This window comes from Oncorhynchus gorbuscha, linkage group LG15 (genome assembly GCF_021184085.1).
Source record: "Oncorhynchus gorbuscha isolate QuinsamMale2020 ecotype Even-year linkage group LG15, OgorEven_v1.0, whole genome shotgun sequence".
In the NCBI taxonomy this organism is placed as follows: domain Eukaryota; kingdom Metazoa; phylum Chordata; class Actinopteri; order Salmoniformes; family Salmonidae; genus Oncorhynchus; species Oncorhynchus gorbuscha.
In genome coordinates, this window is record NC_060187.1 from 7,201,672 (window position 1) to 7,228,481 (window position 26,810).

Below are 26,810 nucleotides of genomic sequence, written 5' to 3' on the forward strand. Positions count from 1 at the left end.
TTCATTTGGATGGGTGTGATGACATGGAAAACAGCACATTTTATTAGTCTCCCCAAATCTTGAGGAAGAGGTAGGTTATTTTATGATTATTCCTGTACAATTGAAAATTACTATGCATTATTGTATCGTAACATTCAGTCAAATTGTACAATCCCGTTTGATTATTGTTTAGTGTTGATATATTGGTTACGTTTTCCAGATGCTTCAGTGGTCCAACTATCTCAGACAGAGCCTATATAATAGGTTGCTGGTGATTCTATTGATGACAATCTACCAAGGTAAGACAGAGCAACCTGATGTTTACAACTACCTGACTATCAGACAGAAATGTTCTCTTACTTTTAATAACCAAAACCATTCAAATCAAATCAAGGAATTACTAAATAGCAAATGTTACTAATTAGAAGAGCAACATAAACAGTGAACTAAGCTCATGAGGTGTTCATAAATTATATTCTTCAGGAATCAATGAGTACATATCAGTAATTTAAAAGTACCGAAATAAATATAGCAACTGTAGATTGCCCTTTCAAAAAGGAAAGTATTGCCTCTGTTTTCATTGGCCCTCAGACTTAACAGGTGAGACAGGAGGTGTCCAGGCCTGGACATATAACTACAGCGTCAACCAGAATCTGGACTGGGATTCGGCCCGCCAGTGGTGCAGGCAGGACTACACGGACATGGTGGCCATCCAGAACCAGGAGGAGATCGTCTATCTCAACACCATGCTCCCTAAGAACTCACAATACTACTGGATCGGCCTCCGCAAGGTTGGTCTCCGTCCTCTGCTACTTTATCAGCAGGAGTGTACTGTGGACTGACAGATTAGTCTGTCTTACTACAAGAGGTTTGTCTAGCAGAAAATCTGTCGCTGGTTTATTAAATGTACTAATCTCTATTGTTTTTAAATTCTATTTAATTTATTCTATTTCATTTCTATTGTGGCTGCACATCTTTTATCTATTTTTATTTTGTATTATTGAAATAAATTATGTCAATCAATCAGGTGAATGAGATGTGGACCTGGACGGGGACTAACAAGACACTGACCAAAGAGGCGGAGAACTGGGCCGTCGGGGAGCCCAACAACGTAGGGGACGGACAGGACTGTGTGGAGATCTACATCAAAAGAGGAAAGGACGAAGCCAAGTGGAACGATGAGAGATGCACAAAAAAGAAGGGAGCCCTGTGCTACACAGGTAGAAGTGTGTGTGTGTGTGTGTGTGTGTGTGTGTGTGTGTGTGTGTGTGTGTGTGTGTGTGTGTGTGTGTGTGTGTGTGTGTGTGTGTGTGTGTGTGTGTGTGTGTGTGTGTGTGTGTGTGTGTGTGTGTGTGTGTGTGTGTGTGTGTAAGTCTTCTATTTGTGTGTGTGTGTGTGTGTGTGTGTGTGTGTGTGTGTGTGTGTGTGTGTGTGTGTGTGTGTGTGTGTGTGTGTGTGTGTGTGTGTGTGTGTGTGTGTGTGTGTGTGTGTGTGTGTGTGTGTGTGTGTGTGTGTGTGTGTGTGTTTTATTAAGTCTTCTATTTGTCTACTCCCCTGTGTGTGTGTGTGTGTGTGTGTGTGTGTGTGTGTGTGTGTGTGTGTGTGTGTGTGTGTGTGTGTGTGTGTGTGTGTGTGTGTGTGTGTGTGTGTGTGTGTGTGTGTGTGTGTGTGTGTGTGTGTGTGTGTATTTTATTAAGTCTTCTATTTGTCTACTCCCTGTGTGTGTGTGTGTGTGTGTGTGTGTGTGTGTGTGTGTGTGTGTGTGTGTGTGTGTGTGTGTGTGTGTGTGTGTGTGTGTGTGTGTGTGTGTGTGTGTGTGTGTGTGTGTGTGTGTGTGTGTGTGTGTGTGTGTGTGTGTGTGTTGTGTTTTATTAAGTATTCTATTTGTCTACTCCCCTGTGTGTGTGTGTGTGTGTGTGTGTGTGTGTGTGTGTGTGTGTGTGTGTGTGTGTGTGTGTGTGTGTGTGTGTGTGTGTGTGTGTGTGTGTGTGTGTGTGTGTGTGTGTGTGTGTGTGTGTGTGTGTGTGTGTGTGTGTGTGTGTGTGTGTGTGTGTGTGTGTGTGTGTGTGTGTGTGTGTGTGTGTAGCTTCTTGCTCAGAGCATTGCTGCAGCGCCCATGCAGAGTGTTTAGAGAACATAGGGAACTACACCTGTCAATGTGACCCTGGCTTCAAGGGCCCCCGGTGCCAGGAAGGTGAGTTAACCTGTACAATACATTCATAAGGTCGTGACCATTCTTATTCATCTACGGGAATAACACCATGGTTTTCTGTATATAGGTGAACCAAAATAGTTACCTGAGTTCAACTTCAATGACATGTTAGTATTCAGTATGTTTGTTTGTTGTCATTGATAATCTAGTCTCTCTGCCTCTCTCTCTGTCAGCCGTAGAGTGTGACACTGTGTCGGACCCAGAGCAGGGTTCAGTGAACTGTGACCATCCTCATGGGCTGTTTGCCTTCAACTCCTCTTGCCAGTTCCACTGTGCCCAGGGATACCAGCTGCAGGGGGCATCACAACTGCTCTGCCAGGCCACAGGGCTCTGGGACCACCGTGCCGCTCAGTGCCAAGGTATGGGAGAGCAGGAGGGTATAGCACGATGTACTGAGGCGGCAGGTAGCCTAATGGTTAGAATGTTGGGCCAATGATTGAAAGGTTGCTAGATCGAATCCCCGAGCTGACAAGGTAAAAATATATCATTCTGCCCCTGAACAAGGCAGTTAATCCACTGTTCCTAGGCCGTCATTGTAAATAAGAATTTGCTCTTAACTGACTTGCCTAGTTAAATAAAGGATAAAATACAACAGTACCCATAATGCTCTGCAACAATAAACAGTTGAATCAAACTAAAGACATTCCCAAAGCTGACATTATCGGTGCCTGCATCCTTATTTAAGAGGCTGACTAATCCAAATACACATAACATTGTGTAACGAGGCTCATGAACCAGCATTTTTTTAGGCTTGAAACATAGATTTTCTGCCCTATTGAGTTTAAACAACTTTTCTCTTATTGCCCCCTTCAGTCAAACAGTGTCCAGCGCTGGACAGTGGTCCTCATAGAGGGACTATGAACTGCAGTAACCCCATCGCCCTGCACAGTTATAACTCCACCTGTGAATTCAGCTGTGATTTGGGGTTTGACCTAATAGGACCAGACAGGATTCAGTGTGACCACACAGGACAGTGGACAGGCAACGTCTCCACCTGCACAGGTATTTATCACTGTCACCATGGGATAGTAGCTACTAACTAATACACCTGTTAAATCTCAGGTCGAAGATGTAGAAAATAAAATATCAAGAATTGCAACAGAAGTACTATGTCTCCTCCCAGTCCTTCACTTGACCGCACCCACTGTTAATCTCCACTATTTAAAATGTTCAACTGTTGTGAAATAGTTGTGGTCTTTGGGAAATATGACCTGATGAAATACTTTCAAACTGTCACTTTTTTTCTGTGACATCCTGTTCTGCCACTGAACACAAAACCCTGGCTGTTAATGTGTTGTCCAAAATCCTTTTTTCTGATTGAGCCTCACTCTATCTGAACCATGTTGTCAGCCATGTTGTCAACCATACAGTATGTAACCCATGCTATTTATGACAGTCCCTGGCGTTTTTTTGTTAAACTAAAGACAGTCCCTAACTTCTTTACATTACATTGTATGGATTGGGAGTTGGTTGGCGACTCCTAGAGTCTGAATGTTTTTTTGCTGTCGCTCCAATCTCACTCTTTACCCTAATCTCACTCTTTACCCTAATCTCACTCTTTACCCTAATCTCACTCTTTACCCTAATCTCACTCTTTACCCTATTCTCACTCTTTACCCTAATCTCACTCTTTACCCTAATCTCACTCTTTACCCTAATCTCACTCTTTACCCTAATCTCACTCTTTACCCTAATCTCACTCTTTACCCTAATCTCACTCTTTACCCTAATCTCACTTTTTACCCTAATCTCACTCTTTACCCTAATCTTACTCTTTACCCTAATCTCACTTTTTACCCTAATCTCACTCTTTACCCTAATCTCACTCTTTACCCTAATCTCACTCTTTACCCTAATCTCACTCTTTACCCCAATCTCACTCGTTACCCTATTCTCACTCTTTACCCTAATCTCACTCTTTACCCTAATCTCACTCTTTACCCTAATCTCACTCTTTACCCCAATCTCACTCTTTACCCTAATCTCACTCTTTACCCTAATCTCACTCTTTACCCTAATCTCACTTTTTACCCTAATCTCACTCTTTACCCTAATCTCACTCTTTACCCTAATCTCACTCTTTACCCTAATCTCACTCTTTACCCTAATCTCACTCTTTACCCTAATCTCACTCTTTACCCTAATCTCACTCTTTACCCTAATCTCACTCGTTACCCTAATATCACTCTTTACCCTAATCTCACTCTTTACCCCAATCTCACTCTTTACCCTATTCTCACTCTTTACCCTAATCTCACTCTTTACCCTAATCTCACTCTTTACCCTAATCTCACTCTTTACCCCAATCTCACTCTTTACCCTATTCTCACTCTTTACCCCAATCTCACTCTTTACCCTATTCTCACTCTTTACCCTAATCTCACTCTTTACCCTAATCTCACTATTTACCCTAATCTCACTCTTTACCCTATTCTCACTCTTTACCCTAATCTCACTCTTTACCCTAATCTCACTCTTTACCCTAATATCACTCTTTACCCTAATCTCACTCTTTACCCTAATCTCACTCTTTACCCTAATCTCACTCTTTACCCTAATCTCACTCTTTACCCTAATATCACTCTTTACCCTAATCTCACTCTTTACCCTAATCTCACTCTTTACCCTAATCTCACTCTTTACCCTATTCTCACTCTGTTTCGATGTGTAGACTAGCATATGCAAAACTTTATAGTCTATTGTTTTATTGTCTACCTCACGGTTCAGCTGTCAGAGAGTTGAGCACGAAGTTGCATCAGGGCATGTCCACATGACATTCGTATAAAAACCTATATATTAAAGGCAGACAAGCGTAGTGCTAGCCCTAGAGAGACCGGAAGACAGATAGAGACATGCTAACAGCAACAACATGGATTTATTTTATACTTGTCAGATAGGCTACTACTGCTCTACCGATATAGGCGTACAGAAGGAGTCTGAACATGTTCTATCAGAATATAACTCTAGTAGGCCTAAAACATTCCTCCTCACCTCAAGTTCAACTGCCTTCATTGGCCTGCAGTAGCTAAACCTAATAATTAAAATACAAGTAGCATCCCGTATTATCAGCATATTCAACTGCGTTTCAGAAATATATTACCTTCAACAGTGTCATCAAACCCATCAAAGTTTTGTGATTAATGGTGTCATAAAAAAAATGTATTAGCATGTTTGACATTTCAGTGGAAATACGAGTAAAATCAGCTTTTTGATAAGGGGTTTATCGGCATACGGTACCTAGTTATTGGCCACATTACTGTTTTGTTAAATTACAATATATGTCCGTTTTATTTTGTTGAAAAAAGAGACACCAACCTTGTGTCCGAAGTGTTTCACTAGATGACTAGTTGGCTAGCCTTCCAGTGAAAAACAAAATGGCTTCCCTGTCAACTTTTCATTGCGTTGCCAGGGGCGCCCTCCTGTACACTCTTAAAAATGGTTCCTCACCAACATCGTCTTCAGTGTCGTAACCAAATAATGTCTCAATTTGTTTTACAGATTAATCAGCTCGAGGTGAATTAACCCTCCAACCGCTAGAGAGTGTCCGAAGTTAGGGGATGTCAGATGTTGGGGGGAAATTACCTACCGCACCGAACCTTCACAAAAGTGAATTAGCTTTTTTTAGGGTAATATCAAAAGTAACTCAAGTCATTGTTTATAGGGAAAATATGAACAAGTTGCTATAATTGCGACATTAAATTAAGTTTAGAATCTTTTTTTTTCATTTTCATGGTTTGTATGAGTAGCATAGTAAGACCCACTGGTGATTCTATTATATTGAATTTGGCCAACGAAAATGTCTCAGCTGAATTCCACCTTTAAAAACGTGTTGAACAAGCTAGGCCCATATTGCAGCTCTTACTACCCAACAAATGACACTTAAACTAAATTAGCACAAAATTAAAAAAGACAGAACTTAATTTAGCCGACTAAAATGTCTCAACAAAATTTAACAAAACACTTTTGGCACAGGCTATTTAAAGAACTGGTTTAGATGATTAAATAGACCTACAATAATGTTAATTTACAATAATTGCTAATAAATATGAAAATAAATTAAATGAAAGTTGCATCAAACCTGCATAGCAAGTTGCACACAGTCCAGTTGGCCATGCTAATGTTCTGCTCATCTTTGTCCACTACAATATTAAAACTTGTCCTTCGAGGACATTCCCCTTGTCACCTTCTTTTCACTATACTCTTTCTCCTCTAACTTTTGTTTACTTAATAAAGTGTGTGCTATGTAGAAATCTCTCTGCCTAATTTCAGTTTATGTGAAAAAACAAGCAAGTATAGTGTAAATAATCATTGAAATATATTTATATATTCATATATATAAGAAATATATTTATATATTATATATAATAAATATATTTATATATTAATATATATGAGAAGTATATTTATATATTAATATATATAATAAATATATTTATATATTAATATATATAATAAATATATGTATATATTAATATATATAAGAAGTATATTTATATATTAATATATATAAGAAGTATATTTATATATTAATATATATAAGAAGTATATTTATATATTAATATATATAAGAAATACATTTATATATTAATATATATAAGAAGTATATTTATATATTAATATATATAAGAAGTATATTTATATATTAATATATATGAGAAGTATATTTATATATTAATATATATAAGAAATACATTTATATATTAATATATATAAGAAGTATATTTATATATTAATATATATAAGAAATACATTTATATATTAATATATATGAGAAGTATATTTATATATTAATATATATAATAAATATATTTATATATTAATATATATAATAAATATATGTATATATGAATATATATAAGAAGTATATTTATATATTAATATATAAGAAGTATATTTATATATTAATATATATAAGAAGTATATTTATATATTAATATATATAAGAAATACATTTATATATTAATATATATAAGAAGTATATTTATATATTAATATATATAAGAAGTATATTTATATATTAATATATATGAGAAGTATATTTATATATTAATATATATAAGAAATACATTTATATATTAATATATATAATAAGTATGTTTATATATTAATATATATGAGAAGTATATTTATATATTAATATATATAAGAAATACATTTATATATTAATATATATAAGAAGTATATTTATATATTAATGTATATAAGAAGTATATTTATATATTAATATATATAAGAAATATATTAATATATTAATATATATAAGAAATATATTTTCTTTAAACACATATTTTTTTTACATTTTAATCCGTTTGAAGTCGGTGTACAAAACGAAAGTAGACCAGGTGTGTAGAGCGTAAGCAATCACTGAACTGACGAATTAACTAAGTAGCTCATTGTGGTGCGTTGTTTGGACCAAATCTTGCAGTATCAGCGGCACTCCAGGAACCAACCCTCATCTACAGCTTCTACAATCATCATCGTTGCCTCATCTCTATAGAGCAGGCATGGGCAACTTTAAAGGAGGGGGCACAAAAAAACGGAACTCATTAAGAGGGGCCGCAGTGGCTTGTGGGTCTACGGTTTTTCCTTGCCTTATTAGATGACATTGCTTTAGATATCAGTCTCCTTTTGAACATAAATAGACTGTACGCACAGCGTACATATTAACTCTAAAGTAGTTCCCCGCAGTGTGTAACTCATACTGTAACCTGAGTGCACAAAACATTAGGCACAAGAAGGATTGATTGAGACATGGCCAAATGAGACATGGCTTGTGTATGAGTGCCATTCAGAGGGTGAATGGGGCAAGACAAAAGATTGAAGTGCTTTTCAACGGGTTATGGTAGTAGGTGCCAGGCGCACATGTTTGTGTCAAGAACTGCAACGCTGCTGGGCTTTTCACACTCAACAGTTTCCTGTGTGTATCAAGAATGGTCCACCACTCAAAGGACATCCAGCCAACTGCAGGACAGTGGTCGAAAGCAGGTCATTGATGAAAGAGGACAAAGGAGGCTGACACGAATTGTGAGTCTAGAGTATTGTGAGTCTAGAGTATGTCATGGGCTACAGTTAGTCAACTGACAGTTCAGTACAACATTGGTGCTTAAAACCCATAAAATAATACACAACTCCTTGTCATTTGGCACAAAGGGGGTATGGCAGCTGATGACCTTACAGAGTTCGACTTCTTTCAGCAAAGAACAAGAAACTGCGTTTGCAGTGGGCTAAGGATGAAAACATAACACACAGTAGAATGTAAAAACGTTGCCTGGTCTGATGAATCCCGGGTTCCTGCTGTGTCACGTTGATGAACATCTTGGCCATGTTCTGTTATAATCTCCACCCGGCACAGCCAGAAGAGGACTGGCTACCCCACATAGCCTGGTTCCTCTCTAGGTTTCTTCCTAGGTTTTGACCTTTCTAGGGAGTTTTTCCTAGCCACCGTGCTTCTACACCTGCATTGCTTGCTGTTTGGGGTTTTAGGCTGGGTTTCTGTACAGCACTTTGAGATATCAGCTGATGTACGAAGGGCTATATAAATACATTTTATTTGATGGGAGGACTAGGGTATGGAGAAAACCACGAGTACATGAATCCATCATCATCATGTGGGGTGTGTTTTCATGTTACACATTGGGCCTCTTGATAAAAGTGGAGCAACATTTGAATGCCATACGATAGCTGAAAATGATTGCCAATCATGGGCATGCAATACCCCATTATGACACAATACCCCATTATGACACAATACCCCATTATGACACAATACCCCATTATGACACAATACCCCATTATGACACAATACCTCTTTATGACACAATACCTCTTTGACACAATACCTCTTTATGACACACTACCTCTTTATGACACACTACCTCTTTGACACAATACCCCATTACGACACAATACATCATTATGACACAATACCCCATTATGACACAATACCCCATTATGACACAATACCCCATTATGACACAATACCCCATTATGACACAATACCTCATTATGACACAATACCCCATTATGACACAATACCCCATTATGACACAATACCCCATTATGACACAATAACCCATTACGACACAATACCTCATTATGACAAAACTAAACATTTTTTCCTTCATTTTAAGCAAATGTATAAAAAAAAACTGAAATACCTGATTTACATCAGTATTCAGACCCTTTGCTATGAGACTTGAAATTGAGCTCAGGTGCATCCTGTTTCCATTGATCATCCTTGAGGTGTTCTACAACTTTGATTGCTTAAATAAAGGTTAAATAGAGGTCAAAAATAAAATATATTGGAGTCCACCTGTGGTAAATTTCCAGAAGGACAACCATCTCTGCAGCACTGCACCAATCAGGCCTTTATGGTAGAGTGGCCAGACGGAAGCCACTCCTCAGTAAAAGGCACATGACAGCCCACTTGGAGTTTGCCAAAAGGCACCTAAAGACTCTCAAACCAATAGAAAAATATTCTCTGGTCTGATAAAACCAAGATTGAACTATTTTGCCTGAATGCCAAGCGTAACGTCTGGGAGAAACTTGACACCATCCCTACGGTGAAGCATGGTGGTGGCAGCATCATGCTGTGGGGATGTTTCTCAGCGGCAAGGACTTGGAGACTAGTCAGGATCGAAGGAAAGATGAACAGAGCAAAGTACAGAGAGATCCTTGATGAAAACGTGCTCCAGATCGCTCAGGACCTCAGACTGGGGCGACGTTTACCTTCCAACAGGACAACGACCCTAAACACAGCCAAGACAAAGCAGGAGTGGCTTCGGCACAAGTCTCTGAATGTCCTTGAGTGGCCCAGCCAAAGCCCGGACTTGAGCCCGATCGAACATCTCTAGAGAGACCTGAAAATAGCTGTGCAGCAACGCTCCCCATCCAACCTGACAGAGCTTGAGAGGATCTGCAAAGAATGAGAGAAACTCCCCAAATACAGGTGTGCCAAGCTTGTAGCGTCATACCCAAGAAGACGAGTCTGTAATCGCTGCCAAAGGGGCTTCAACAAAGTACTGAGTAAAGGGTCTGAATACTTTTGTAAATGTGATATTTCAGTTTTTAAATTTTTTATAAATCAGCAAAAATTTCTAAACCTGTTTTTTCTTTGTCATGATGGGGTATTGTGTGTAGATTGGGGCGGCAGGGTAGCCTAGTGGTTAGAGCGTTGGACTAGTAACCGAAAGTTCGAATCCCCGAGCTGACAAGGTACAAATCTGTCGTTCTGCCCCTGAACAGGCAGTTAACCCACTGTTCCTAGGCCGTCATTGAAAATAAGAATTTGTTCTTAACTGACTTGCCTACTTAAATAAAGGTAAAATGAAAAAATAAAGATTGACGAAAAAAAAGAAAAAAAACTTAGAATAAGACTGTAACGTAACAAAATGTGGAAAAGTCAAGGGGTCTGAATCATTTCTGAAGGCACTGTATATCTATGGTTATGAATACTTATGACATACTTTGATCAATGCTTGTATCAACATGGCGCTTGTAACGCCAGGGTAGTGGGTTCGATCCCCCGGGACCACCCATACGTAGAATGTATGCACACATGACTGTAAGTCGCTTTGGATAAAAGCGTCTGCTAAATGGCATAAATTATTATTTATTATTACATTGTCAGCTTATGGAAGACTACTGGCCTTGATAAGCTCAGTGACTTCTGTGGATGTTCTGTGGAAACAGACCATAAATCTTATCTTACCTTGGTCGTGTGCCCATGCTCAGACATGCATCAACCAATGGTTGTGTGCCACGTCATCGACTGTGCCGTCAGGTACCAGATTGCTATAACATATGTGATTAGCTAAGTGGTTCCTATGTATAACTTGTCAGAAATGTCCCGTTGATCAACAAGCCCATGGCAGCTTAAGGCTTTTAGCTAGGTATTTTAATCATGTTTATATTTTGCTGTAACGTTTGATACATAAGACATGGCATAATGTGTAGAACTGAAGGGAATCACCTTTAAAACGTAAAAATCTTTCTCTCTAACACATGGTGCGTTACGTTCCCCAATGATGAAAAGGGGACATGAATGAAAAAGGTTTGGGAAGCACTGGGTTAGCTGTTACGTTGTAAGATCTGGCGTCAACAACGTCTGAATAGGGGAACACAATCATAATCTTTTAATATCTTACCTGTATCCTACTACAGTGGTGAGGTGTGGCCCCCTGTCCCCTCCTGCCATGGCGAACATGTCCTGTGTGGACCCCCTGGGGGCTTCCTCCTTCACCTCCTCCTGTGGGTTCTCCTGTGAGGAGGGCTACCTGCTGAGAGGAGACACCAACCTCACCTGTTTATCTACTGGACAATGGACCAACCACACACCTGCATGTGAACGTGAGCTAAACCAAGACAACGAGAGGGAGTTTTAATGTGATAAGAACCATTATTTATTCAAAACGAATACATTATGAATGAGTTCAGCTATGAGCTCCACCTGTACCCTGGAGTGTGAGAAGGGTTTTGTTCTGGTAGGAACTAACTCCACCCATTGCTCCTCACTGGGTTACTGGAGCCACGCCCTTCCTGTCTTTCAGGGTAATACCAGGGTTGTTCAGGTAGAAATGTGTGGTGTAGAACAGATGTGATTGTCAAGTATGATTTGGAACTATGTCAGATCTATTCACTTCATTTCTATCTAGAACATTCTGAATTGTTTCACCTCACTGAATAAATCCAGGGTTGGAACGGAGAACCTAAACTATTGTGGTTAGCTGAAGGATTAGAAACAGTATATCTGGCATGAGGGGCTCCCGAGTGGCGCAGCGGTCTAAGGCACTGCATCTCAGTGCTAGAAGCATCACTACAGACCCTGGTTAGATTCCAGGCTGCATCACAACCAGCCGTAATTTGGAGTCCCATAGGGCGGCGCATAATTGGCCCAGCATCGTTAGGGTTTGGCCGGGGTAGACAGTCAATTGAAAATAAAACTGCTTTTAACTGACTTTCCTAATTAAATAAAGGTAAATAAAATATCAGATTATAATTGGAATAGATAAATATAAATGGGTAATTACAATAGGATTATCTTGGGCCTGTGTGTCACAACCTGTGTCCTCTTTATATCCCTCCAGCTCAGCAGTGCGACATCTTAACCTCTCCCCCGCACGGCTCCATGAACTGCTCTGGCCTCCATGGTCAGTTCCACTACGGGTCCCAGTGTCTGTTCTCCTGTGAGGAGGGGTTCCTGCTGAACGGGTTGGCTGATACAGAGTGCACCTCCCTGGGCACATGGAGCAGGAGAGCCCCCCTCTGTCTCGGTAACTCACCACATCCTAGTTCAAACCATAGCTTGGTTGAAGATACCCAGGTTAGGAATATGTAATGATTCCATGTGGAAGCTTTAGAAAATTAACAGATTCATGGAACCAGTGCTGAGCAGCATCACTGGTTCATTAGTTTAGAGTTCTTCCTCATTTATGCAAAGAGTTCTGGGATATTAGAATCCTTGTCTTAACCATTTATCTTCAACCTAGAACCATTTTCTCTCTGTCATTTAGTAAAACCTTTGTTATTTTCCAACCTAGAAACATAGTCTGTCTGTCATCTATTGTTGGAAATTGTGTCAGATCAGAAGTATTCATATAGATTTCTCTCTGAACCCCCAGGGTTCCAATGTAGAAGCCTAAAATGACTTGTGTTTAGTCAATGTGCTATTGGATAAGTAAAGGATTCACAGAATGTGTCTGGTGTCACTCATATCCGACTTCTCTCTGTGCCCCTCCAGCTCAGCAGTGCGACATCTTAACCTCTCCCCCGCACGGCTCCATGAACTGCTCTGGCCTCCATGGTCAGTTCCACTACGGGTCCCAGTGTCTGTTCTCCTGTGAGGAGGGGTTCCTGCTGAACGGGTTGGCTGATACAGAGTGCACCTCCCTGGGCACATGGAGCAGGAGAGCCCCCCTCTGTCTGGGTAACTCACCACATCTTCAAACCATGCTGGATACATACCCCCATCTACTGGGCTGAGAATGAAGCTTTTTAAATAAGTAATAGGGACAGATTATTCTCATAATGCACATTTAGTCAAAATATATATTGTTACAGAGGTACGTTTCTGACAGCATTACTATTCATTTAGCTTTCTATAGATCAGGATGTGAATGTGGTGTGTTTCTCTGCGTCTTCTCTTATCTATATCCTGTTACCAGGGTTTTGTAGGTTACTTTGTAAATGCAATCTGTTAGTTACTAGTTACCTGGACAAAATTGTAATCAGTAACGTGTTGATTATCCAACAGCAGTAACAAAATCAGATTTATTTCGGATACTTTTGGATGACTTTCCACTTAAGAGGCATTAGAAGAGGACAAAAAGGATCCATCAAACACATTAGGTGTGTCATCATAGAGGTCTCTGATTGGTGGTCATCATTAGGTGTGTCATCATAGAGGTCTCTGATTGGTGGTCATCATTAGGTTTGTCATCATAGAGGTCTCTGATTGGTGGTCATCATTTGGTGTGTCATCATAGAGGTCTCTGATTGGTGGTCATCATTTGGTGTGTCATCATAGAGGTCTCTGATTGGTGGTCATCGTTTTGGTGTGTCATCATAGAGGTCTCTGATTGGTGGTCATCGTTTGGTGTGTCATCATAGAGGTCTCTGATTGGTGGTCATCGTTTGGTGTGTCATCATAGAGGTCTCTGATTGGTGGTCATCGTTTGGTGTGTCATCATAGAGGTCTCTGATTGGTGGTCATCGTTTGGTGTGTCATCATAGAGGTCTCTGATTGGTGGTCATCGTTTGGTGTGTCATCATAGAGGTCTCTGATTGGTGGTCATCGTTTGGTGTGTCATCATAGAGATCTCTGATTGGTGGTCATTGTTTGGTGTGTCATCATAGAGGTCTCTGATTGGTGGTCATCATTTGGTGTGTCATCATAGAGGTCTCTGATTGGTGGTCATCGTTTGTTGTGTCATCATAGAGGTCTCTGATTGGTGGTCATCATTTGGTGTGTCATCATAGATATCTGTGATGGTGGTGATCCTTTGGTGTGTCATCATAGAGGTCTCTGATTGGTGGTCATCGTTTGGTGTGTCATCATAGAGGTCTCTGATTCGTGGTCATCGTTTGGTGTGTCATCATAGAGGTCTCTGATTGGTGGTCATCGTTTGGTGTGTCATCATAGAGGTCTCTGATTGGTGGTCATTGTTTGGTGTGTCATCATAGAGGTCTCATATTGGTTGTCATCATTTGGTGTGTCAACATAGAGGTCTCTGATTGGTGGTCATCATTTGGTGTGTCACCATAGAGGTCTCTGATTGGTGTTCATCGTTTGGTGTGTCATCATAGAGGTCTCTGATTGGTGGTCATCATGTGGTGTGTCATCATAGACGTCTCTGATTGGTGGTCATCATTTGGTGTGCTATCATAGAGGTCTCTGACTTGTGGTCAGACTCGCTCAGGAAGAACAAACAAACTTAAACTTGCGCCTTTTTTCAATGCTGAATTGAATGTGACTGAGAAAACAGAAAGGTGTTTAAATGTATTTTTTGGCAAACATTCTTTATGACTTTTAAAGTTTTCCAAGAAGTAATCATCTAGTTTTTCAAAAGTACAGTGTCTGTAATCTGATTATAATATTTTTGCTGGTAACGTAACTGAGTAGTTTGTGTTTTTCTATTCCGATTACATGTAATTTCTTATTCCCCATCCTGCCTACTACAGTGGTGAGGTGTGGTCGCCTGTCCCCTCCTGCCATGGGGAACATGTCCTGTGTGGACCCCCTGGGGGCTTCCTCCTTCACCTCCTCCTGTGGGTTCTCCTGTGAGGAGGGCTACCTGCTGAGAGGAGACACCAACCTCACCTGTTTATCTACTGGACAATGGACCAACCACACACCTGCATGTGAACGTGAGCTAAACCAAGACAACTAGAGGGAGTTTTAATGTGATAAGAACCATTATTTATTCAAAACGAATACATTATGAATGACTTCAGCTATGAGCTCCACCTGTACCCTGGAGTGTGAGAAGGGTTTTGTTCTGGTAGGAACTAACTCCACCCATTGCTCCTCACTGGGTTACTGGAGCCACGCCCTTCCTGTCTGTCAGGGTAATACCAGGGTTGTTCAGGTAGAAATGTGTGGTGTAGAACAGATGTGATTGTCATGTATGATTTGGAACTATGTCAGATCTATTCACTTCATTTCTATCTAGAACATTCTGAATTGTTTCACCTCACTGAATAAATCCAGGGTTGGAACGGAGAACCTAAACTATTGTGGTTAGCTGAAGGATTAGAAACAGTATATCTGGCATGAGGGGCTCCCGAGTGGCGCAGCGGTCTAAGGCCCTGCATCTCAGTGCTAGAAGCATCACTACAGACTCTGGTTAGATTCCAGGCTGCATCACAACCAGCCGTAATTTGGAGTCCCATAGGGCGGCGCATAATTGGCCCAGCATCGTTAGGGTTTGGCCGGGGTAGACAGTCAATTGAAAATAAAACTGCTTTTAACTGACTTTCCTAATTAAATAAAGGTAAATAAAATATCAGATTATAATTGGAATAGATAAATATAAATGGGTAATTACAATAGGATTATCTTGGGCCTGTGTGTCACAACCTGTGTCCTCTTTATATCCCTCCAGCTCAGCAGTGCGACATCTTAACCTCTCCCCCGCACGGCTCCATGAACTGCTCTGGCCTCCATGGTCAGTTCCACTACGGGTCCCAGTGTCTGTTCTCCTGTGAGGAGGGGTTCCTGCTGAACGGGTTGGCTGATACAGAGTGCACCTCCCTGGGCACATGGAGCAGGAGAGCCCCCCTCTGTCTCGGTAACTCACCACATCCTAGTTCAAACCATAGCTTGGTTGAAGATACCCAGGTTAGGAATATGTAATTATTCCATGTGGAAGCTTTAGAAAATTAACAGATTCATGGAACCAGTGCTGAGCAGCATCACTGGTTCATTAGTTTAGAGTTCTTCCTCATTTATGCAAAGAGTTCTGGGATATTAGAATCCTTGTCTTAACCATTTATCTTCAACCTAGAACCATTTTCTCTCTGTCATTTAGTAAAACCTTTGTTATTTTCCAACCTAGAAACATAGTCTGTCTGTCATCTATTGTTGGAAATTGTGTCAGATCAGAATTATTCATATAGATTTCTCTCTGAACCCCCAGGGTTCCAATGTAGAAGCCTAAAATGACTTGTGTTTAGTCAATGTGCTATTGGATAAGTAAAGGATTCACAGAATGTGTCTGGTGTCACTCATAACCGACTTCTCTCTGTGCCCCTCCAGCTCAGCAGTGCGACATCTTAACCTCTCCCCCGCACGGCTCCCTGAACTGCTCTGACCTCCATGGTCAGTTCCACTACGGGTCCCAGTGTCTGTTCTCCTGTGAGGAGGGGTTCCTGCTGAACGGGTTGGCTGATACAGAGTGCACCTCCCTGGGCACATGGAGCAGGAGAGCCCCCCTCTGTCTGGGTAACTCACCACATCTTCAAACCATGCTGGATACATACCCCCATCTACTGGGCTGAGAATGAAGCTTTTTAAATAAGTAATAGGGACAGATTATTCTCATAATGCACATTTAGTCAAAATATATATTGTTACAGAGGTACGTTTCTGACAGCATTACTATTCATTTAGCTTTCTATAGATCAGGATGTGAATGTGGTGTGTTTCTCTGCGTCTTCTCTTATCTATATCCTGTTACCAGGGTTTTGTAGGTTACTTTGTAAATGCAATCTGTTAGTTACTAGTTACCTGGACAAAATTGTAATCAGTAACGTGTTGATTATCCAACAGCAGTAACAAAATCAGATTTATTTCGGATACTTTTGGATGACTTTCCACTTAAGAGGCATTAGAAGAGGACAAAAAGGATCCATCAAACACATTAGGTGTGTCATCATAGAGGTCTCTGATTGGTGGTCATCATTTGGTGTGTCATCATAGAGGTCTCTGATTGGTGGTCATCATTAGGTGTGTCATCATAGAGGTCTCTGATTGGTGGTCATCGTTTGGTGTGTCATCATAGAGGTCTCTGATTGGTGGTCATCTTTTGGTGTGTCATCATAGAGGTCTCTGATTGGTGGTCATCGTTTGGTGTGTCATCATAGAGGTCTCTGATTGGTGGTCATCGTTTGGTGTGTCATCATAGAGGTCTCTGATTGGTGGTCATCGTTTGGTGTGTCATCATAGAGGTCTCTGATTGGTGGTCATTGTTTGGTGTGTCATCATAGAGGTCTCTGATTGGTGGTCATCGTTTAGTGTGTCATCATAGAGGTCTCTGATTGGTGGTCATCGTTTTGTGTGTCATCATAGAGGTCTCTGATTGGTGATTGATCATCGTTTGGTGTGTCATCATAGAGGTGTCTGATTGGTGGTCATCATTAGGTGTGTCATCATAGAGGTCTCTGATTGGTGGTCATCGTTTGGTGTGTCATCATAGAGGACTCTGATTGGTTGCCATTATTTGGTGTGTCATCATAGTGGTCTCTGACTTGAGGTGATCGTTTGGTGTGTCATCATAGAGGTCTCTGATTGGTGGTCATCGTTTGGTGTGTCGTCATAGAGGTCTGATTGGTGGCAATCATTTGGTGTGCTATTAGAGGTCTCTGACTTGTGGTCAGACTCACTCAGGAAGAACAAACAAACTTGCGCCTTTTTTCAATGCTGAATTGAATGTCATTGCGAAAACAGAAATGTGTTTAAATGTATTTTTTGGAAAACATTTATGCCTTTTAAAGTAATCATCTAGTTTTTGAAAATACAGTGTCTATCAATCTCGTCGAAATGATTGGACCAAGGCGCTGCGTGCGTAGAGTCCCATATATTTTAATTAATAGAAACTCAAACAAAACAAACAAGCACAAACTAAACGTGAAGCTACTGGTGTGCACACAGGCAACTATCTGTAGACAAGATCCCACAATGCACAATGAGGAAATGGCTGCCTAAATATGATCCCCAATCAGAGACAATGATAAACAGCTGTCTCTGATTGGGAGCCATACCAGGCCAACATAAACCATTAATCACCTAGATGACCCACCCTTGTCACTATCACGCCCCAACTAACAGAGAATAAACAGCTCTCTATGGTCAGAGAGTGACAGTACCCCCCCCCCCCCAAAGGTGTGGACTCTGGCCGCAAAACCTGACTCAATAGGGGAGGGTCCGGGAGGGCATCTACCGTCAGGGGCGACTCCAGTGCGGGGTGAAGTACCCACTCCGCTCGCAGATACGACGTCTTCCTGCGGCTCTGGTGCGGGGATCATCGCCGGAAGCTCTGGACCGGGGATCCTCGCCGGAGGAACCGGACTGGGAACCGTCGTTGGAGGAACCGGACTGGGAACCGTCGTTGGAGGAACCGGACTGGGAACCGTCGTTGGAGGAACCGGACTGGGAACCGTCGTTGGAGGAACCGGACTGGGAACCGTCGTTGGAGGTTCAGTACTGGGAACCGTCATTGGAGGTTCCGGACTGGGAACCGTCGTTGGAGGAACCGGACTGGGAACCGTCGTTGGAGGTTCAGTACTGGGAACCGTCATTGGAGGTTCCGGACTGGGAACCGTCGTTGGAGGTTCCGGACTGGGAACCGTCGTTGGAGGTTCAGTACTGGGAACCGTCGTTGGAGGTTCAGTACTGGGAACCGTCGTTGGAGGTTCCGGACTGGGAACCGTCGTTGGAGGTTCCGGACTGGGAACCGTCGTTGGAGGTTCAGTACTGGGAACCGTCATTGGAGGAACCGGACTGGGAACCGTCGTTGGAGGTTCCGGACTGGGAACCGTCGTTGGAGGTTCAGGACTGGGAACCGTCGTTGGAGGAACCGGACTGGGAACCGTTGTTGGAGGTTCAGTACTGGGAACCGTCGTTGGAGGTTCAGTACTGGGAACCGTCATTGGAGGTTCCGGACTGGGAACCGTCGTTGGAGGTTCCGGACGGGGAACCTTCGTTGGAGGTTCAGTACTGGGAACCGTCGTTGGAGGTTCAGTACTGGGAACTGTTGCAGGAAGCTCTGGACTGTGGAGGCGCACTGGAGGCGCGTGGGACCGGTACAGGTGGTACCGGGCTGATGACACGCACCTCAGGGAGAGTGCGAGGAGCAGGATCAGGGCACACCTGACTGGGAAAGCACACCTGAGGGAGAGTGCGAGGAGTTGGCATAGGACACACTGGGTTGTGAAGGTGCACTGGAAACCTGGTGTGTATAGCCGGCATCAATTGTTCCGGAACTTTAATAAACTTCTCAGGACAAGTACGGGCAGCTGATTCAAGTGACACCAAACTGACAACACCTTCCTTCATTCCAAATCTGTACATCCTCCACCAACAACTCTCCCATTTCTCTCTCCTCCAAATTTTCCTTCTTCTCCCAGACTGGCTTTGGTTCACTCCTCGGCACGGCCGACTGCTCCAAAAATGTTCTTGGGGTTTCTGTGGCCTTCCTCCCCGACTTCGTCGCTGTCCCTCCTTCGTTGCTTCCACCTGCCTCCATGGCCAGCTCTTCTCTCCTGCTATTATGTCGTCCCAAGTCCAGGATGCTCTCTCCCTAATCTCCTCCACAGACCAGGATGCCATTATCTCCCGGGCACGCTGATTGGTCCGTTGTTGGTGGGATCTTCTGTCACGCTCGTCGAAAACGATTGGACCAATGCGCAGCGTGCGTAGAGTTCCACATATTTTAATTAATAGAAACTCACCAAACAAAACTAACCTAACAAGCACAAACTAAACATGAAGCTACTGGTGTGCACACAGGCAACTATCTGTAGACAAGATCCCACAAAGCACAATGAGGGATCGGCTGCCTAAATATGATCCCCAATCAGAGACAACGATAAACAGATGTCTCTGATTGGGAGCCATATCAGGCCAACATAAACCATCAATCACCTAGATGACCCACCCTTGTCACTATCACGCCCCAACCAACAGAGAATAAACAGCTCTCTATGGTCAGGGCGTGACAGTGTCTGTAATCTGATTATAATATTTTTGCTGGTAACGTAATTGAATAGTTAGTGTTTTTCTATTCCGATTGCATGTCATTTCTTATTCCCCAACCTGCCTACTACAGTGGTGAGGTGTGGCACCCTGTCCCCTCCTGCCATGGGGAACATGTCCTGTGTGGACCCCCTGGGGGCTTCCTCCTTCACCTCCTCCTGTGGGTTCTCCTGTGAGGAGGGCTACCTGCTGAGAGGAGACACCAACCTCACCTGTTTATCTACTGGACAATGGACCAACCACACACCTGCATGTGAACGTGAGCTAAACCAAGACAACTAGAGGGAGTTTCAATGTGATAAGGACCATTATTTATTCAAAACGAATACATTATGAATGAGTTCAGCTATGGCTCCACCTGTACCCTGGAGTGTGAGAAGGGTTTTGTTCTGGTAGGAACTAACTCCACCCATTGCTACTCACTGGGTTACTGGAGCCACGCCCTTCCTGTCTTTCAGGGTAATACCAGGGGTGTTTAGGTAGAAATGTGTGGTGTAGAACAGATGTGATTGTCAAGTATGATTTGGAACTCTGTCAGATCTATTCACTTCATTTCTATCTAGAACATTCTGAATTGTTTCACCTCACTGAATAAATCCAGGGTTGGAACGGAGAACCTAAACTATTGTGGTTAGCCGAAGGATTAGAAACAGTATATCTGGCATGAGGGGCTCCCGAGTGGCGCAGCGGTCTAAGGCACTGCATCGCAGTGCTAGAGGTGTCACTACAGACCCTGGTTTGATTCCAGGCTGTATCACAACCAGCCGGGATTGGGAGTCCCATAGGGCCAGCATCGTCCGGGTTAGGATTTGACCGGGGTCGACCGTCATTGTTAATAAGAATTTGTTTTTAACTGACTTGCCTAGTTAAATAAAGGTAAATCAAATAAAAGACTTGACAGACTCACCTTGACAGACTTGCCGCCCTGTCAAAGTGAGTGAGGGATATATACAAATATTCTTCATTAATTGATTGATTGTTTGATTTAACCCCTACAGTGGTCCAGTGTGAGAACCTATTGCCCAGACAGCCATCTCTACCACCCACTCCATCCTCAACCCCACCATCAACCCAGGGACCCTTCATGAACTGCTCACACTACCTAGGGGAGTTTAGCTTCAGCTCTCTGTGCCTCTTCACCTGCAGCAAAGGTTACTATCTGAACGGAACAGAAGAGCTATCCTGCACCTCAGAGGGACAATGGAGTGACCTCGTGCCCTCTTGCCAAAGAAACATCAACTCTGTCCAAGGTTGTACTGACTATTTGTTTACATTAAATATTATATACACTGAATTCAATTGAATAGTAGTACATTAGGTCAAATCATAATTTCCCCTGATTTTTTTTCATTTCATGCAACTACAGCATAGCATCCGTCCTTACAGGGTGACCTCTTGACCTCTTATCTGCTCTGTTCTGACCCTGTGGTGACTGTGGTTGTTCTACAGAGTCAGAGATAGTGATTGGTTGTTCTACAGAGTCAGAGATAGTGATTGGTTGTTCTACAGAGTCAGAGATAGTGATTGGTTGTTCTACAGAGTCAGAGATAGTGATTGGTTGTTCTACAGAGTCAGAGATAGTGATTGGTTGTTCTACAGAGTCAGAGATAGTGATTGGTTGTTCTACAGAGTCAGAGATAGTGATTGGTTGTTCTACAGAGTCAGAGATAGTGATTGGTTGTTCTACAGAGTCAGAGATAGCGATTGGTTGTTCTATAGAGTCAGGGATAGTGACTGGTTGTTCTATAGAGTCAGAGATAGCGACTGGTTGTTCTATAGAGTCAGAGATAGCGACTGGTTGTTCTATAGAGTCAGAGATAGTGATTGGTTGTTCTACAGAGTCAGAGATAGTGATTGGTTGTTCTATAGAGTCAGAGATAGTGATTGGTTGTTCTACAGAGTCAGAGATAGTGATTGGTTGTTCTATAGAGTCAGAGATAGTGATTGGTTGTTCTACAGAGTCAGGGAGATAGTGATTGGTTGTTCTACAGAGTCAGGGATAGTGACGGGTTGTTCTATAGAGTCAGAGATAGTGACGGGTTGTTCTATAGAGTCAGAGATAGTGACTGGTTGTTCTATAGAGTCAGAGATAGTGACTGGTTGTTCTATAGAGTCAGGGATAGGGACTGGTTGTTCTATAGAGTCAGGGATAGGGACTGGTTGTTCTATAGAGTCAGGGATAGTGACGGGTTGTTCTATAGAGTCAGAGATAGTGACGGGTTGTTCTATAGAGTCAGAGATAGTGACTGGTTGTTCTATAGAGTCAGAGATAGTGACTGGTTGTTCTATAGAGTCAGGGATAGGGACTGGTAGTTCTATAGAGTCAGGGATAGGGACTGGTTGTTCTATAGAGTCAGGGATAGTGACTGGTTGTTCTATAGAGTCAGAGATAGTGACTGGTTGTTCTATAGAGTCAGAGATAGTGACTGGTTGTTCTATAGAGTCAGAGATAGTGACTGGTTGTTCTATAGAGTCAGGGATAGGGACTGGTAGTTCTATAGAGTCAGGGATAGGGACTGGTTGTTCTATAGAGTCAGGGATAGGGACTGGTTGTTCTATAGAGTCAGGGATAGTGACTGGTTGTTCTATAGAGTCAGAGATAGTGACTGGTTGTTCTATAGAGTCAGAGATAGCGACTGGTTGTTCTATAGAGTCAGAGATAGTGACTGGTTGTTCTATAGAGTCAGAGATAGTGACTGGTTGTTCTATAGAGTCAGAGATAGTGACTGGTTGTTCTATAGAGTCAGGGATAGGGACTGGTTGTTCTATAGAGTCAGGGATAGTGACGGGTTGTTCTATAGAGTCAGGGATAGGGACTGGTTGGTTGTTCTATAGAGTCAGGGATGACGGGTTGGACGGGTTGTTCTATAGAGTCAGAGATAGTGACTGGTTGTTCTATAGAGTCAGGGATAGGGACTGGTTGTTCTATAGAGTCAGGGATAGTGACTGGTTGTTCTATAGAGTCAGGGATAGTGACTGGTTGTTCTATAGAGTCAGAGATAGTGACTGGTTGTTCTATAGAGTCAGGGATAGTGACTGGTTGTTCTATAGAGTCAGAGATAGTGACTGGTTGTTCTATAGAGTCAGGGATAGTGACTGGTTGTTCTATAGAGTCAGAGATAGTGACTGGTTGTTCTATAGAGTCAGAGATAGTGACTGGTTGTTCTATAGAGTCAGAGATAGTGACTGGTTGTTCTATAGAGTCAGAGATAGTGACTGGTTGTTCTATAGAGTCAGGGATAATGACTGTGGTTGTTGCGTTAAAGAGTCCTCTAGGATGCTGGTCTATGCAGTGGTGGGAGCTGCCTCTGCTGCCGGGCTGTTACTACTGCTGGGTCTGGGCATGCTGGCCGCAAAGAAGCTCCGCAAGAAAGGTAAGAGAAATGAATTAAAGACATGTATTTCATATTGTATGTGTAACCTCGTCACCAAGCTATTGCACCAGAGCTTGGGGAGGAAATGTATTGCGTGTGATACTATTCCAAACGGGTCATCTTTCTTTCATCTATAATGTCTTACTGTGTTAGGCCTTCCTGTGTTAGAAGCAGTGGTACTATAGTACTATAGTAGTATTAGTATATAAGTGTAGTACTGTTGTAGTAGTATGTAAGTATAGTTAAAGCCCGTTCCATAATAATAATCCCTGTTTCTGGTCCGTCACAGGTGACTTCCACTTTGATAACTCGTTATGGGAGGAAAGAGAGAACCCTGCTTTTGAAAATTCTTAAAAAATAATGTGCTTAATGACATTGTACTGTAAAACAAGGTTTTGTATAACGAGTTAATTGCTTTCAATGTATTTAAAGCCATCACTGTTCCTTCTATACCTATTTTTGTGTATGGGCTGTTAAAGCTAAAAATATATAACTTTTGGGCGACCCGACCAGATTCACGTAGAAATGTGAGTTATAGACATGTAATTATTGAAAATAAGTCTAAGAAGCTGTTATATCTGTTCTATGTATACTATTTCTATGCTTCCCATTCTTAAATTTAGTTTTTGGCATCTTTTACTTTCTGGTTTTTGTACACCAGCTTCAAACAGCTGAAAATGCTATATTTCTGGGTGATTGAAAATATATTTCACAGCGATTTAAATGGTACAATGATTCTCTACACTCTGTTTTGTGTAAATTAGGAAAACTATTTGAATTTTAGCAACTAGAAAATGGCGGAGTGATTTCTGCATATTTCTCCTTTTTAATGGATGTTAGATGTGTAGGATTTTAATTTGACCCGTATTGTCACAGAAAAATAATCAACAGGATTTGAACATTTAATCCATTCACACTTTTCGTGATGTAATGTTGCTTGATCGGTGGTTAGGCCATTAGCTGGCCGAAATGGGGCTACATTACAGTGCAATAATGTTAATATAATAGTGTGTTAGTGGTTTTCAGTGAATTTATGTCCATCCTGCAGCGCAGGAAAATTCTCAGCGACAACAGGCTGATCAAATGAAGATCCCATATCTGAATGTAGCTTGTAGTCAAACTCATGGCTTTCTATGTTTCTCATCATGTTCACTTGGACAAATGTTGAATTCAATATATTGAGATCAATAGAATGCGCAGAATGTGCAGTGCTGTAAAAAAAAGTATTTTATTTTTAAGAATAACAAAACAAAACAATATATATATACTTATTTTATTTATTTAATTAACACAATTGTGCCAGACCCAATTCCCCTGTGTGAAAAGTAATTCCCCTTTACTCTCAATAACTGGTTGTGCCCCCTTTTAGCTGTAATGACTCCAACCAGACACTTCCTGTAGTTGTTGATCAGTCTCTCACGTCGCTGTCTCCCCCTGCCCATCTCACCCCTTTCTAACCCCGCTCTCTCTGGAGGCTGGAGGGTTGCTAGGTGACCACAAGGTGTCAACCTGGCATGTAGTGTCCTGCCTGTCTGACAGGTGATCCATCATCTAAACATTGATAGTATTGTCAGGGTTGGAGTCAACTCCCTTCCAACTCCATCTATTTCATAATGTGGACTGAAACGGAATGCTCTCTTGAACAAGCCAACATAACCCTTAAATATGACACTGTTAGGTAATTTGGGGATATTAGCAAGCTAGGAGCAATACAACCATTATTTTGTAGTATTTATAAAGAATTGTTTGGGCCTTTGGAAAGCCTTGACATGAGGCACTTAACTGATCACAATATGAGTTTTAATCAGTGTTGGGGGGTAGTAAACTGCATGTAGTTTAACTAGTAATTTAACTACATTAGCTTGTTGGCAGTTGAACTAAATTTAAATCTTGGTAGTGTTTTCAGTAGTTGAATACTTTGTAGTGATGTAGCTAACTGCTGGAACAACACACTACATTTGCACCAAACAAAAATAAAATATGTTTGAAGTAGGCAATATATATATATATATATATTTTTGCATCAGACCTTGCCTAATTCTCAATTGAAACACAGCTTTTGTGTTTAATAGGCTAAATGACACATTCTGACATCAGAGTGATCTATCCTGCCAATTTGTAGTCTATGACATTCCCAGCCTGGTCTCATAGATTAAACGTAAACAGGTAACGTAAATCCTGGACACTCAAATGAGTTTGATATGTTACATTTGGTATGGTTACATGAGACAGATGGTTACTAAAGGTAAAAACAAAAGGAAGGCGATTGGTCGGGGTGGATGGATGGGTGTATAACGCAAACGTCTGGCAACCCAAAGGTGTGTTCGATTCTCATCACGGACCACTTTAGCTAATTCGCAACTTTTCAACTACTTTTTAGCTACTTAGCATGGTAGCTAACCCTAACATTAACCCTAACCTTACATCTTTAACCTAACTCCTAACCTTAACCTTAACCCGAACCTTAACCCTAACCGTTAGCCAAGCTAACATTAGCCAGCTAGCTAATGTTAGCGTTAGCCACTTAGCTTAAATTAACCACAACAAATTGTAATTCATAACATATCATACGTTTTGCATGATCATAATATATGGTACGTTTTGTTCATTCGTAACGTAAAGTACGGATTGTAATTCATAACATATCATGCGAAATGTGTGATGGACATCCCCCAAATTAATCCATACCATACAAAAACGTAACATATCATACAAAATGGAGTGTATTTAACAAGTTATGCGAAATGCTCTGAGACCAGGTTAACATTTCAGACCAAGATATGATCATCATTTTTCAAAGTAAGTAACGTTCAGTAATCTATATTTTCCATAAAGGTAGCTTTAGCGTAGCTTAGATTCTTCCAATGTGAAGCAATTGGTAGCTTGGTAACAGTGGAGGCTGCTGAGAACGGCTCATGATAATGGCTGGAAAGGAGCCAATTAAAACCATGTGTTTGATGTGTTTTATACCATTCCACTGATTCCGGTTCAGTTATTATCATAAACCATGTGTTTTATACCATTCCACTGATTCCGGTTCAGTTATTATCATAAACCATGTGTTTTATACCATTCCACTGATTCCGGTTCAGTTATTATCATAAACCATGTGTTTTATACCATTCCACTGATTCCGGTTCAGTTATTATCATAAACCATGTGTTTTATACCATTCCACTGATTCCGGTTCAGTTATTATCATAAACCATGTGTTTTATACCATTCCACTGATTCCGGTTCAGTTATTATCATAAACCATGTGTTTTATACCATT

The 26,810-nt window shown here is 41.5% G+C and overlaps 1 protein-coding gene across 1 annotated transcript; it reads left to right on the top strand.

Moving 5' to 3' along the window:
- On the top strand, nt 1-26,810 carry LOC123996342 (selectin P). Its single transcript, XM_046299714.1, has 17 exons — nt 1-70; nt 200-278; nt 571-770; nt 1,007-1,199; nt 2,066-2,173; nt 2,365-2,550; nt 3,005-3,193; nt 11,354-11,539; nt 12,277-12,462; nt 12,930-13,115; nt 14,870-15,055; nt 15,793-15,978; nt 16,446-16,631; nt 20,236-20,421; nt 21,161-21,412; nt 23,429-23,536; nt 23,826-26,810. The coding sequence occupies exons 2-17, from the start codon at nt 200-202 to the stop codon at nt 23,888-23,890; spliced, it is 2,682 nt and encodes an 893-aa protein (XP_046155670.1). The 5' UTR covers nt 1-70; the 3' UTR covers nt 23,891-26,810.

Excerpts from the sequence above, each read along its gene's own strand:
- LOC123996342 (XM_046299714.1), top strand. The coding sequence starts at position 200 with ATGCTTCAGTGGTCCAACTATCTCAGACAGAGCCTATATAATAGGTTG. Across the intron at positions 3,194-11,353 it reads CAACGTCTCCACCTGCACAG|TGGTGAGGTGTGGCCCCCTG; the intron begins GTATTTATCACT and ends ATCCTACTACAG. Across the intron at positions 16,632-20,235 it reads GAGAGCCCCCCTCTGTCTGG|TGGTGAGGTGTGGCACCCTG; the intron begins GTAACTCACCAC and ends TGCCTACTACAG.